This window comes from Centroberyx affinis, unplaced genomic scaffold (assembly GCF_046629955.1).
Source record: "Centroberyx affinis isolate AG114_WGS23_722 - 3 ecotype Tasmania unplaced genomic scaffold, CSIRO-AGI_Caff_v1 ptg002014l_1, whole genome shotgun sequence".
In the NCBI taxonomy this organism is placed as follows: Eukaryota; Metazoa; Chordata; class Actinopteri; order Beryciformes; family Berycidae; genus Centroberyx; species Centroberyx affinis.
This window is the reverse complement of record NW_027280356.1, coordinates 205,266-219,600: the sequence shown is the minus strand read 5'-3', so window position 1 is coordinate 219,600 and position 14,335 is coordinate 205,266. Positions and strand designations below refer to the sequence as shown.

At 44.1% G+C, this 14,335-nt stretch overlaps 1 protein-coding gene across 1 annotated transcript in view; it reads left to right on the top strand.

Annotated features, from left to right (window-relative positions):
- Positions 1-14,335, top strand: part of fam20cb (FAM20C golgi associated secretory pathway kinase b) — a 54,199-nt gene that overhangs the window by 28,462 nt on the left and 11,402 nt on the right. The window contains exon 4 of the mRNA XM_071530969.1: positions 13,946-14,038. Within this exon, the coding sequence (XP_071387070.1) occupies positions 13,946-14,038 (93 nt within the window). The remainder of the gene's footprint in view (positions 1-13,945; positions 14,039-14,335) is intronic.

The window sequence follows — 14,335 nt, the reverse complement described above, 5'->3', positions numbered from 1 at the left end:
CTCTTGTTTTTTCAGAGATGCTGCATTACAGTTGGAAGTGCTAGTCTCTCTCTCTCTCTCTCTCTCTCTCTCTCTCTCCCTCTCTCACTTTCTCTCTCTCTTCTTCTCTTCCTCTCACCTTGTCTTAAATCGCCTTTTCCCTCTCATGAAACACACTTACTGTAGTTTTGTCTGTAGCTAAATGTGCTGCTGCAGTCTTGGCCAGCTCTCTCTTGGAAAACCTGCTAACGTGTTTAAAGAACGGTTGAAAAATCTAAAGATGAGCAAACTAAATTATATATGTTGACAACACAGGGAAGCCATGTTGTATATAGTTATTAAAGAATGCATGAGGAATCTGATGTTCTGTGTTGGAAAGCTGCATTTTTCAGTATGTATTTAGCTCCTAGATGAGCCCTCAATTATTCATCTTAAAAAAAATGATCAGACATGTTATGAAAGGTTTATTGTAGAAGGAAATATTTATTAATATAGCTTGATGGAGTACAAATAAATAACCTCTAGCAAATCACATTTTTTATTTGTGTAAGATGGAGGAGATAGAAAATGTCTGTTTGTACAAGATGATGGGTTTGGGCGCCAGACGGAGAGAGAGATCCTTCCAGCTGTAACACGGTTTAGTCATACTGACAGAGGGGTGTGGCTATTATTTAAGTGAATATTGTGATGTCTGCTATAGGGCCCTAACACAGCCTGACCTTTGACCCCGCGGGAGTCGACTCAATTCTCATTAGAGAGGACAATGGCACTGGTTTTCTTAACCCTACCTACCGTACCGTAGAGTTACAAGGATGAGTTGGTCAATTCCAATTACTCTGTGGTGATTGCAACGCTGTCACAAAGACTACAAAGCCTGTTCAATGGGGCACGAACACACACACACACACACACACACACACACATACACACACACACACACACACACACATACACATACACATACACAGGCAGGAGCAGCTGGCAATTGTTGACGCAAGGAGAATAAGGAGAGGAGGCTACATCAATCTTGTCATCCAAAATCAGCACGCATGTTTGTATGTGCGTGTGTGTGAGTGTGTGTGTGTGTGTGTGTGTGTGTGTGTGTGTGTATACATGGGAACTGTTGTGTGTTTGAGTGTGTACGTGCGTGTGTTTAGAAATGAGACTCACCTTTTGGTCTCTGCTGGGTTTTACTGGACGGCGGGTCGATAGATCAATGTTGAGTGGAAGGCACACACTCAGCAGAGCCAGAATAGCTCTGGAAAGGCCACAGCAATCAGTTTTACCCGAGCCGGTCCCCTAATCATCTGCTGGCTATTCTGATGCTGAATGGAGACTATTATTACAAACTGGCACTTACGGCACTTCAGATGAAGTCAAATACGCTGCAATTACAGATATGGATAATTGAATTTAATGACAAATCTGTCTTAAACCGTGACTGTTTATTTTGCATTAAGGCTGTTCTATACTCTTGCAGTTTTTGTAATTTAGCATTGAAGAGCATGTTGGGGATAAGTGTTGTAGAAGCAGATTGGAGTTTTAGTGATACAAATATTTATCTGAGGCAGAGCTGCTCTGGAGGCAGAAATAATCTGATTGGTTGAGTTAAACCTCAGTGGGTGGAGCCAAATAACCACAGTTTTAGCTACCCAGCTTGAATGGCAAAGAAATAACCCTGGTCAAAATATAAATAAAAATGGTTATGACTTCTTTTTCATTCATTCATGACCATTGCATCATGATGTTGGAAGGTCAGCATCTAGCTAGCTAGCTTACCTAGATATCTACAGGTTAATATGGCTTGTTTGAACTTATAGTCAGCTAGGCTAACTAGCTAACCCAGTTCGTGTAGCTAGATTGCATGAAGAGCGCTAGGCTTCATAATATTAGCTTTCTCCTCTCTTAGCTCCGCCCCTTCATTGAGGTTTGACTCAACCAATCAGATTATTTCTGCCTCTGAGAAATGTTTGCATAACTAAAACTACAATCTGCATTGCAATCTGGAATTTCTTTTACCTGCAGACCTTTGTGTTGACATGCATCATCTGATGCTTCCTGTCCTTTTTAACCCAAATTAAAATCAATCATTTGTAATAATTAGCCTATTATTGTAGCTGTAACAGTGGTGTAATTTCATAACATTTTGGAAATTTTGTTGTTACAAATTGCAGACAGAAGCAATGGGTAAGCGTGCATTAACTTAACCATTTTTATTTACCATCTCAGTTGTTTTTTTCATTTACTTTAAATAAATGCTGAATGTTGACAAGCTGACGTTAGAGTAGAAGCGGCTCCATTTTATATTTGGGCCGTTCAGTTAATCAAAATAGTATTGAAGTTGCACTTTTGACTGCTGTAAATTCTACATCACAAGAGATGCAGTTTATTTCTTGTTGGCAGAGGTGTTTCAAGTATGCTGCTGCAGTGCAGAACCCTTGACCTACACATCAAATCAAATTGCATATCAGAGAGAATCTTTGATTTATTCAAACAGAGCAAATCCTAAGCATTAGCATCTCATTTTCTCCCCTTAACACAATTTTGTAAGCTCTAGAAAAGAAGTTCTGTAGAAAAAGCTGTATCCGCATGTATCATAATACATATTACAAATGCAATATTCAGCCATATATACATAGTATATGTATATAGCACAGTCCATTGAAGTGCATATCCTAATGTGATTATTTGGTCAATATGCAGCCCTGCTTGATACACAGCTAGCTGACTGATGCTGCTATAGTGCTTCATTGATGTCAAGTGTTTGAAACCTGAATGAATGGCGAAGATTAAGGATCGTCTTTTATACCATAGGAGAAATTCATCATCTCTCCTTCCCACTCACCAAGACACACACACACACATGTAATCCACCTCTGCTTTAGAAATGGAGATTAGGGAAACGCCGGTGCCTGGTTCAGTTGTCCTTTATATAGGAATTCAATGATGCATGTTTACATTTCTGTTAAGAGATTCACTTCAAATCTTCTGCATGTTTATCATGCTTTTTGCGTTTCGTATTTTCATTTAGCGCATGGAAAATGGGATTTCTTCTTTCTCTGTGGAAAACCTGGAAAAATTTGAATTGCTAGGAGAATTTCACTTCCCTCCACCTCTGTCTATCTATCTATCTATCTATCTATCTATCTATCTATCTATCCATTCCTTCACTTCTCACCTGTCCATTTCTCCCCTCCTCATTTTAAATGCTTTCCTCCGCTAAAAGCTACTCAACATTTGGACTCTGAAGTAGACATCCATCCATCCATCCATCCATCCATCCATACATCCATCTATCCATGCATGCATCCATCCATCCATCCATCCATCCATCCATCCATCCATCCATCCATCCCCTCCTCGTCCCTCTCTCCTTATCCATCATCCTGCATTCCGTTCATCCACTCCACTCCAGCTTCAAGGTGGAAGGGATGATATTAGGCGTTTTGAAATGCCTAATTGCATTCTCAAGCTCAATTTTTAATCAAAGGCAATTTAATTAACTTGGAGCCCTTCCTGATTTCCTGGTGGCTTTGATGCACTTTAAATGAAATGAGAAATGATTGGTTATTTCCAAGGAATATTCCCGCTCTGGATGGAGGACTCCTGGAAGAGTCTCGGCCCGTTGTCTTCCACCATAGTATGAATGTTCTCCCCGCCAAACCTTATAGAAAACACATGTGTGGGATTGGTATGCATGCTGAAATGAAGTGAAGACAGTAAGGGCGTTGGGTTGTTTTTGATTGTAAAATGCAGATGGAGAAAGTGAGAACTTGACATACAGACAGAAGGAGCCGTGTTGATGTTTATTTACAAGAAAGAAAGAAAGAAAGGAGGGAGGAAGATAAAACGAGAAGAGACGCTGCATTAGGACATGTGCAGTAGGGAGGAGGCCTCCGATACAGATTAGGAGATAGAGCTGGCTGTCAGGGGCAGCGGTAAATCTGTCTCAGATTATGTTGAGATGATGGCTTCATCTTTATGGCCTGTTTATCTGCCCAGGATATTTACAGGATGACATGACAACAGCTCAGGCAGGAGGAGAGGAAGAGGAGGCCTGATGGAGTATTGAGCGTTGTTGCTCCTGGGATATTATCAAACAGGCCTGTCAGCTTAGTGCTGCGTGTGTGTGGGATGTGTGGAAGGTGTGTGTGTGTGTGTGTAGACATGCATGCATGTGTGTGCCTCTCTGCGAGGGACTTGGTATATATAGAGAGGATGACAATGCAGATCCATCAACACTTTGATTACAGTCCAAGTGAGCAGACACATAGCAGCAGGGGTTGCCCTATTTTGTGAAAGTTAAAGTGGTAATCTGCTAAATCCTAATTTTTTTAATATTATTTTTGGAGACATTGGTGCTAAACAGTTGCTGCACTGCACTTCCCAGAGATCACCTGTCAATCAAACAGAGTGGGCGGGACTGTGACATCTTTTTCCTTGGGTTTTCTGTTGATGAAGTTTGAGTTTCTGTAGCTTTTGTAGCTGTAACCCAGTTCTTCTTCTGTTTATTTCAAACAAACTAGTGTTTTGCTGCGTCAAACCCTACCAGACCCCGGCTGTTTAGATCAGCAAATGTAAAAGCCTTCATGACCTGGGTGTAGACTGACTGGATCACTGTTGCGTTGTATCAATTGGAGATTTAGACTAACAAAATGGACATTTATTTATAAAGCAAATGTTGGGGATTATTACTCTAAGTGCTTTCCAACAGAATGACATGCGAACCTTTCCCTGTCTCAGGATTATCAAACATCAGCGCTGCTCCGGCAACAGCCACCATTTGTTTCTGACTGTATGTGTGTGTGTGTTTGTGTGTGTGTGTGTGTGTGTGTGTGTGTGATCTACCCTATATTGCCGGTGCCGAATCATTTCACCTTTCAGTCCCCTGTCTCTTGCTGTCACCGTAAAAGCCTCTCAGTAACAATCTAGTGGAACAGGCGTCTTCCAGCGCAGCCTCCTCCTGCCCGCCCAGATCTCACAGCAAACACATTTCATGGTGTCTTGCCACGCGCTAAACCTCTAATAGCTGTGTTTTGCTCAGTGATTTTCATTTAGGACTATTTTTAGCTAAAACACAGGCCTCTTTGAAGTGGCTCAGATGAAAATATATATATATATGTTGTATTCTGAAGGCGTTGGCTACTTATTCAAGAGGGACGTATTTACATGGTGTTGCCCCTGAGGACAACAGAGGCTGATATTAAAACAGAATGTAGTTTTTAACATAAACTGTATTACATAATTCATAATATTCACATTATCTTTATTCATACATATGGTAATGTGAATAATGTATGTGAATTATGATAATGTCTATGAATTCGTCTCTGCAGGAGTGCGCATTTAGCATGAATACATTGCTGTTTTCCAAGGAGAATAGCTAATTTCTAGATGGGAGTCAGGCTTTAACGGTGGTTTTTGCAGGGACTTTTGTGTGTGTCTGTGTGTGTGTGTGTGTGTGTGTGTGTGTGTGTGTGTGTGTGTGTGTGTGTGTCAGTCAGGCTAGCTGTCAGCTAGCTTGCTCCCTATTCTTTCATCACTTGCCATGTGTGTGTGTGTATTTGTGTGTCTGGGCGTGTGTCTCTCTCTTTTTGTGTGTATTTATGCATATTTGTGGCTGTGTGTGTCTCTTTCTCCTTCTGTGTGTCTCTTCAACTCTGTCTCTCTGGCGTGTGTGTGTGTGTGTGTGTGTGTGTGTGAGAGAGAGAGAGGGAGAGAGGGAGAGAGAGAGAGCTTGGCTGGGAGGAAACAGCTGTCTCTCTGTATGTCAGGCCTGGATCTGAAGGAGTTAGGGAGTAAAGCAGGAGGAGGAGGAGGAGGAGGAGGAAGAGCGCTGCCGTGCCTCGGGAACCGTGACAGCTATCACACTTAGAAACAGCTACACATCACCCAAGCCAACACACACACACACACATAGACATGACACACACACACACACACACACCTGGATCACTGTGTGAAGGTTACTTAGAAAGCCCTTGGGCATTTGTGGTGCGCTAGCTTAAAAAAAAAAAATCCTTGAGTGACGTTTTTACTACCTGACAAATTATCCTTTTACACACTTTTCAGTCAGTTTTGACTGATATGAGTTTTTGAAGGCTGATAATCGATTTTTTTAGACTCAAACGATCAATATCTCTAAGTGCAGCCTTTTTCATACCAAAAAAAATACAAGGATTCAGTTTTTCCCCTCAGAATTTTCTTCTTCTCAGGGTGGAAAAGCCTCTGAAGCAGCATTTGGACCATTGCGTGACACTAAAACCCCATTAAAACACAGGATAATTAAATTATTTTTAGTGTTAGCAGCTCTTTAAACCAGGGTGACCTACCGCAGCTGCTCAATGGTAGGAAAACTCTGGGATGGATCACTGCCTTTTTAAATGAGAAATTAATTTACAAAAAAAACATAACGGAACAATTAAATGAGTAAATAAAACATGCAAAGAAAATAAAATTTCATTGCAGGTTTTACAGACTGTTTTATAGTAGCTGTGGTCAGGGAGGAAGCTCTGTTATATCAGCAGTGGACGACATCACTGGCCGCTATCCAAGATTTAATGAAAGGCCAATATCACAGAAAAGAAAACGTCTTCCTCCTTCTCTTCCTTTCCTCCATTCTGTATCTCTTTCTTTCTTTTTGTCTCATTCTTTCCTCTCCATCTCTTGTCTCACACACACAAATGTCATATATCCGTACGCCATACACTGTATATACAACACACACATCCATACCAAACCGCCTGCCACAGCTTTCCATTTGAGCGCCAAATCGCTGTCGTAAACATAAAAGCGCGGCGGAGGGATTTAGCGGCAAAGACGCAAAACGTGCGGGACAGGTGTCTCGTCTGCTGGAGGAACGCCTTTTTTTTTTCTCAATTTATCAAATGTCATCGCTCCAAAGGTCAGCCTTCACACATGTTATGCTTGAGATAAAACAGTGTAGCACCTCCTCTCTCATATCCAGCAGTGTGTTTTTCTTTTTTTTTTTTTTTTTTTTCTTTAAAGATTCGGTATCTTCCCCTCTCTTGCATTTAAAGCTCACCTGACCGCTCACAGCTCAACATCCCCCCCTTGAGGATTACAAAAAACCTCTTTCCCCACAAAGCGAGCCGCCGCCGCCTCTCCTCATCCAGCGTGTGTGTGTGTGTGTGTGTGTGTGTGTGCATGTACAGTATGTGTGTATGTTTGTGTGCGTACGTTTTCTGTGTGTGTGTGTGTGTGTGTGAGAGCGCCGTGCCCGTGCGTTTGACGGATGATGTGTGACAAGTGTGTGGAGTCAGCCCTTTGGTGGGAACCCGCTGGGGCTGGAAGATGCCCTTGTCCTTTTATATTTTACAGCATATCTTTTTACTCCTCCTCCGCTCTGCTTTCCTCCACAGCGCGGCCCGCGACCGCAGCTATAGGCTTATGGTGATCGATTGGCAGTTTGACTTTGAAACTAGACAAAACTTCCTCTCCCCGGCGTGGCCTCGCGCGCTTATGACAAGATGACGCACGCACAAAATAGCTGTTCTCTCCCCTCAGCCGCTTTTAATGATTATACATCACGCCGGATAAGATATTCTCTCTTGAAGTCGTGAGGAAAACGGCTTTTTTCCGACGGTGTCCCGCTTCGTTCTTGTTTTCGGGTTAAACGGGATGTCGTACCTCAGTGCTTTGTGCAGAATCTGGAGCTGACACAGATCCCACGTTCTTCAAAATGAATGAATTCCAGACACAACCGTGATGTCTTAGGAAAAGGAAACAGGGTTTTTTGGGGGGATGAACACCCAAAAATGCACCGCAGTGCCATGTTGCCACTTCAATTTGTCACTTTGAAAGTTGTGAAGTTGCGGGTTTTACATGATGGGAGCAGCGGAGGGAAGGGGGGTGGGGATCTGTCATGGTATTATTGGTTGGAAATTTCATGTAAAAGTACTCCTACTGGTACACCATGAAGGAACCACTAAAAATACACTGTTTCCCAGGAAGTAAAAGTAGTGAGAGTTTGATATAAAGATAAAAGATGTTGCCTACATTGTTTGCATTTATCGTTAGGCTACATAGGTGTACATTATGATATGGCTAACAAGGTGACAAAGTCATTACACTAGGCGGCTCCAAATAGCAGCGAGAGGCAACTGTTTGAAAAATGTGAACTTTAAAGCCTAGAAATAGCAGCAAACACTTTAAAGCCTAGAAATAGCAGCAAACTGCACACGACACCTCTGGAAACCAAAGAAATGAGAGACAAAAGATCTAATGTTGGTGCTGCTCGCTGCTGTGTGGGAGACAGTTTGTATTTCACTCTTAAGTTTCCATTTGTCACTTTCTGTGGGCGGAGGAGTGTTGATACCTTACAACAGAAGTTAATTTGGGCAAATGATGTGAATCTACAGGGTCTGAAATAGGGGGATGGGATACTCTTTAGTTTGTTGCAGCCTTACTTTGTGATTTAGGCTGATCAGACAAATGTGTTTTTACATTAGACAAATGTGTTTTTGCATAAAACTCTTGGCTGGTGCAGCTTTAACTAAATGTTAAAAACAGGGCGAAAGGAAATGCCTCTTCCTCATCTTCTCACCCCGCTCCCTCCCTATCTCCTCTCTCTCCCTCTCTCTCTCTCTCTCTCTCTCTCTCTCTCTCTCTCTCTTTCTTTCCTCCCTCTCTCTCTCTCTCTCTCTCTCTTTCTTTCCTCCCTCTCTCTCCCTCGCTCTCGCTCTCTCTTTCCTCCCTCTCTCTCTCTCCCTCGCTCTCTCTGTCTCTCTCTCTCCCTCCCTCTCTCTCTCTCTCCCCTTCCCCCTCTCTCCTTCTCTCTCGGTCTCTCTCTCCCTCCATCTCTCTCTTCCTCCCTCTCCCTCTCTCTCTCTCTCCCTCCCTCCCTCTCTCTCTCTCTCTCTCTTTCTTTCCTCCCTCTCTCTCTCCCTCGCTCTCTCTCTCTCTTTCCTCCCTCTCTCTCTCCCTCGCTCTCTCTGTCTCTCTCTCTCCCTCCCTCTCTCTCTCTCTCCCCTTCCCCCTCTCTCCTTCTCTCTCGGTCTCTCTCTCTCTCTATCTCTCTCTCTCTCCCTCCCTCTCTCTCTCCCTCTCGTTCCCTCTCTCTCCCTCTCACTCCCTCTCTCTCCCTCCCTCCCTCCCCCGCTTTCTCTCCCTCCCTCCCTCACCCCCCCCTCTCTCTCTCTCCCTCTCTCTCCCTCTCTCCCCCTCCCCCTCTCTCCCTCCCTCTCCCCCGCTCTCTCTCCCTCTCTCTCTCCCTCTCCCTCTCCCTCTCTCCCTCTCCCTCTCCCTCTCCCTCCCCTCTCTCTCTCCCTCCCTCTCTCCCTCTCCCTCATGTATGTACTGATGCTCTGTACTGTATGTACAGGCAGACCTCTCTATCCTCACACTGCTGTGTGGAGCTGCTGCCCCTCGGAGCTCGGGAAGCGGAGCCAAGAAGCTGTCTGACCCCCCCCACCACAGTGTAAACTATGTGTTTACAGCGGGGCCGGGGTCACACTGGGCACGCCCGGCTCACTACATCTCACCTGCTACCGATGATAAAAGCTGTGATGTCGGAGCCACCGAAACCCGCTCCAAAAATACACACTCTCTCTCTTTGTGCTTTACAGTAGAGCGAGCGGCGGGTCTAGAGTGCCTCAAAAACCTTGCTGAGGAGGAAGGGAAATTTATGCTTCTGCTGGCAGTCTATCGGCAGCTTGGCGCAAGATATCCACTTACCATTCAACATAAATCCGCTGTGGATTTGTAAATATTTTAAAGGTTAAGCTCAACCAGGCAGTCCGAAGTGAAAGAGACTAGTAGCTCTTGAGCAACCGGCATCTCTGCCTCCTCTTCTGTTTTCCCCGAAGCTTAGTGCTTACTGTGTGTATTCAAACATTTATGGAGCTACCGACCAGGACTTTATTATGCGGTCATGCATTTATGTATGTTTCCTCCGCCTGACGACGACGGCGGCGTGCCTGCCAACCCCCCCCCCCCCCCCCCCCCCCCCGCGCATAATCATTCGCTTGATCAAAACCCACACTCCGGGTTCGCCACGAAACACAGGTGCTACTGTCGGTGGATGAAAACAGAGCGTTACATAATGTATAACAGCTGCGTATTTGTTAGTTCAAAGAGCATTGAGAGACATTGTACTGTACTCTTCTTCTCTGACGCTGCCCTTCCCCCCCCACTTGACTCCCTTCCCTCTTTTCATGTGCCATCCATTTCGGTCAGTGGAGGGGATGGAGGGTGTTGGGGTGGAGTGGGGAGGGTGGGGGGGGTGTGACGCCACGCTCTAAATAACTTTATTGACATTTGAATTGGATGTGTCTCACAGTAATTATCCAGCCCTCCTGCTTCCTGGCTCACAGTCACTGGGAGAAGTGCAGCAGGCTGGTCGCATCTCGAGCCAGTGCGCAGAGAAAGAGCAATTCAGCTGTCTCACACACACACACACACCTACACACACACACACACACACACACGCAATCACATGCTCACACACTACCAAATACCGATGTCAAATATCCATTCATAACCGCACATAAACATGCTTTCACCCATAAAAAACGCTGTGACCCGCGTACACGCACAAAATGTATACTCATAACACACACACACACACACACACACACACACACACACAGATACACACACACATCGTGATGGAAAGTAGACATATTTGCAGAGAGAGAGGCACTTGCAGATATTCCCACCATAAGACGCTGTATACGTTCTGGAGCCCAGGAATAGAAGCACGACTAAAGCACCTTTCTGTGGGATCTTTCCCTATGGAGGCAGCAATGTAGTGGGAATATGTGAAGTATGCTTGTGGATTTCTTTAAGGCTGAATGACCATGAATCACAGCACCAGACTGTTTACTCAGGCTTATCCTCCGAGAAATCTCCATGACTACGCTCCCGTACAGGCAGAGACAGTTATGAACTCCACTCACAGCCATTTTGTCAGGTGGAGTTTTATGCATTTGTAAAATTTGTCTTTTTCTCAACTCTATCAGATTAGTTTTATTTTGCAATGATCTCACTCAGTGTCCCAAGTTCACTTTTTGGCTCACCTGCCAAGCTGATAAACTAAAAACTTTTTTACTGGCAAAATCATGAATATACAATTTTCATAAAAAATGTGTCAGAAATAAAGATTATCTTTCTTCGTTCCTGAAAAGTTGACATTTTGGAGATACAAGGTTTTATAAAAATGGGTAGGGTGAAAAACTTGTATCTCCAACTTTTCAGGAACTAAGAAACACAATCTTGATTTTTGTTTGATGGAAATGTATTTTTTGACATTATCCACTGGGTTTTGAAATGATTTCGTAAGCCCAAGAGGTTGGAGAATTTTCTCAACCCATAGAGGAAACATGCAGTCTTTCAATTCAAGTGAAAATCATCAAAATTGGATTGGTTACAAGGTTTTCACTCGACTGCAGCAAATATAAAATCAGGTATTCACTTCAAAATTGAAAGGTACAACAGAGCATTTTGAAGCGTAATCCAACCTTCAAATGTTACCGTCTAAAAAAAGATTTAAAACAGATTTTAAAGGCATTTGGTGCTTGTCAGATATTCATTCCCGACCCTGATCTCACCCATTCACCCCCAACAATATTGATAAAACGGTGATAGCGACTGCGACAGAGCGAGTCAGTTTATATGTTTGACTGAATGAGATCGCCCTGCCGAAAAAGCCAGAGTGCCACCGGTGTTAAAATTGACACTGCTCTCCGCTTTCAAAGTCAGTATCATTTTTCCTTGATGGAGTGAGAGCTGTGTCCCTGAAGCAAGGCTAGCCAGGAGAGGAGAGCGATACGATCTACAGCCTCCCGCTCGCAGTGTTTTCTCCGCGCACAAAGAGAGGGGAAGAGAGCGAGAGAACTAGCGAAAAGAGGAGGAAGGGAAAAAATGAGAGAGAGACTGGGTGGGAGGAATAGGCTGTCAGGAGATATACAGTGTGTATTAGTGAAGAGAGACAGCCCAGAAACTATTTTGATGTTGGATAGACGCTACGAAGACCTGCGCCAACTCCGAAAAACCCAGAATGAATCTCAGAATGAAAGTCAAGATGTCGTCCAAAGCATCGTTTTGTGAAATCAAGGCCTAAATATCTTCCTGATAGCGGCTCAAAACAATTTCCAAAGCTGTTTTAATGTATTTACCATGCCATAACATCACACTGTGAACATTTTCTGCTTGTTTGGGTTGAACTCGGTTGAACTCCTGCATGTCTCCGACTGTCAAACGCTTGCTGGGAGACAGAAGATGGAGTGAGATGAGAGAGGCAGAAAGAGAGAGAGAGAGGGGAGGAAATTGAGCAGTTTTTTCAGTGGATGAGTGTGTTCCTGGGCTCCATGTTGGGTTAGTTAATGACTGGTGCATATGTCAGCCACACAGCTGCGGAGCTACAATCAGCCAGCCAGCTGAGAAGACAGGGCGAAGAGAGAGCCAGACAGATACAAAGAATTAAGCCGTGGACACAGAAAAGGCAGAGAGAGAGAGAGTGAGAGAGAGAGAGAGAGAGAGGGAGAGGCAAAGTAGGTGAGATAGAGGATATGAGCGAAATAAACAGAGTGAGGCGTCCAGAGGGAATAGAGAGAGAGAGAAGTTGCCAAGATAGTTTCCATTCTTCTCATCCTCCCACAGCTAGCTGAAGTAGAAATGGCAGAGGCTACAGTCCAATTCATTACACTATACTGCCTTCCTGGAATGTGTATCCTGTTGTCAATAAAAAGGCAAAGGGAAGGCAAAATAGCTAAAATTCTTAAAGTGAAAGTGTGAGAGACGGGTGTGTGTGTGTGTGTGTAGGTAAAACTCAATTTGACAATTTGACTTTGCGCTGCCGTCTTTGTGTTTTTCGAAAGGAGTCTGGTTTGCGGTGTAATAAATAGACGTATTCTGCGGCTCTGCCTTCCATCCAGCACTATCTTCGGGAGCGTTTTTCACCTTCCAGTCCCTTCGCCTCTTTTTACCCCGGCTGTCCTGTCTGTCCTGCCCCGTCCTGGCCCACGTTCCATCAGCTCTGGGATTTAAGCCTTTAAGAGCCTCTTTCTCCTCCAGTAAGAGCTTTAAGGCAGAATGTGTGTGGAAAGCAGTTTTTTTTTTTTTTGGGGTGGGGGGGTGAGAGGATGAGAGCTTGACAGAAATAGGTACAGATAGAGAGAACAGGAGTGGACTCTTCAGACGGAGGCTTTGACCTTGAATTGTCTCCACTCCTTTTGCTGCCCCACAAAACACCCACTGTAGCTTCAGATGGGGGATTTTGCGAGTGGTTTTGTGTGTCTCCTGCTCACCAACAGTGTTCACAGTGTGAGGTACACTCGTGTGAAGTCAGAGTCTTCTTTCGGTCTTCTTCTCTCCTGGTCTGGAGTGACAGGTGTGTGGAAACGCTTGGTGGAAGACGTCAAGATAAGATTGATTTGTGTCCCAGTGCACCGGTAGTATACAAACACAGTATATATAGTTTATGTGGAAACGTCTGTAGTCGTCCAGAGCTGCTACCTGCATCGTTTTGTGAACTCGGGACCCACAGTAAATATCTTTCTGATATCACCTCAAAACAGTTTCCACACTGCAAAAGTTTTCTTACAATAAGTCAAAAATCTGCCAGTGAAGTTAGATCATTTCATTTGTTTCCAATGCAAATCAACTTTTGCAAACAAGTTTTTTCATAGTAGTGCAGTGATCTGCCTTATTCTTAGAGTTATCTCACCTCATTGGCAGAATTTGTTTCTCTTGTTTTAAGAAAAGTAAGATTTGAAGGCTGAATATGAGACTAAATTACTTTTTTTTGTGTGTTTTCAGTGTGATTTTTTACTGTGACATAATATCATATTGTGAAACTTTGGAGCCTGTTTGGGTTGACGTTGAACTTGCCTCGCCTCCTGCATGTTGCCGCCTGTCAGATGCTTCCTGGATACCATGTGGCTTTGTTTGAAGGTTGTACTCGACCTCTGACCTCTCGGTGTATGTTGACCCTGTGCCCCTGCAGGCAGACCCGGGAGCAGGAAACCCCTCCGGACTTCTTCTACTTCTCCGACTTCGAAAGACACAACGCTGAGATCGCTGCCTTTCATCTGGACAGGTAAGACATGAGCACACCTGGATTCTCCAACATTAGCCAATCACTCACTCTAGGCTGTCTGTGTGTGTCTGTGTGTGTGTGTGTGTGTGTGTGTGTGTGTGTGTGTGTATGTGTGTGTGTGTGTGTGTGTATGTGTGCGACTTCATACCTTACACCACAGGTTCCCCCTATACAGTAGACAGTCTGATTAGATTTTGGAGCACCTTGCTGCATAAATCTGCATATTAATGAGGGCATACATTTACATATTAATTAGAAAACCACTGTAACTCCTTACTGCTTTTAGATACAGAGTTT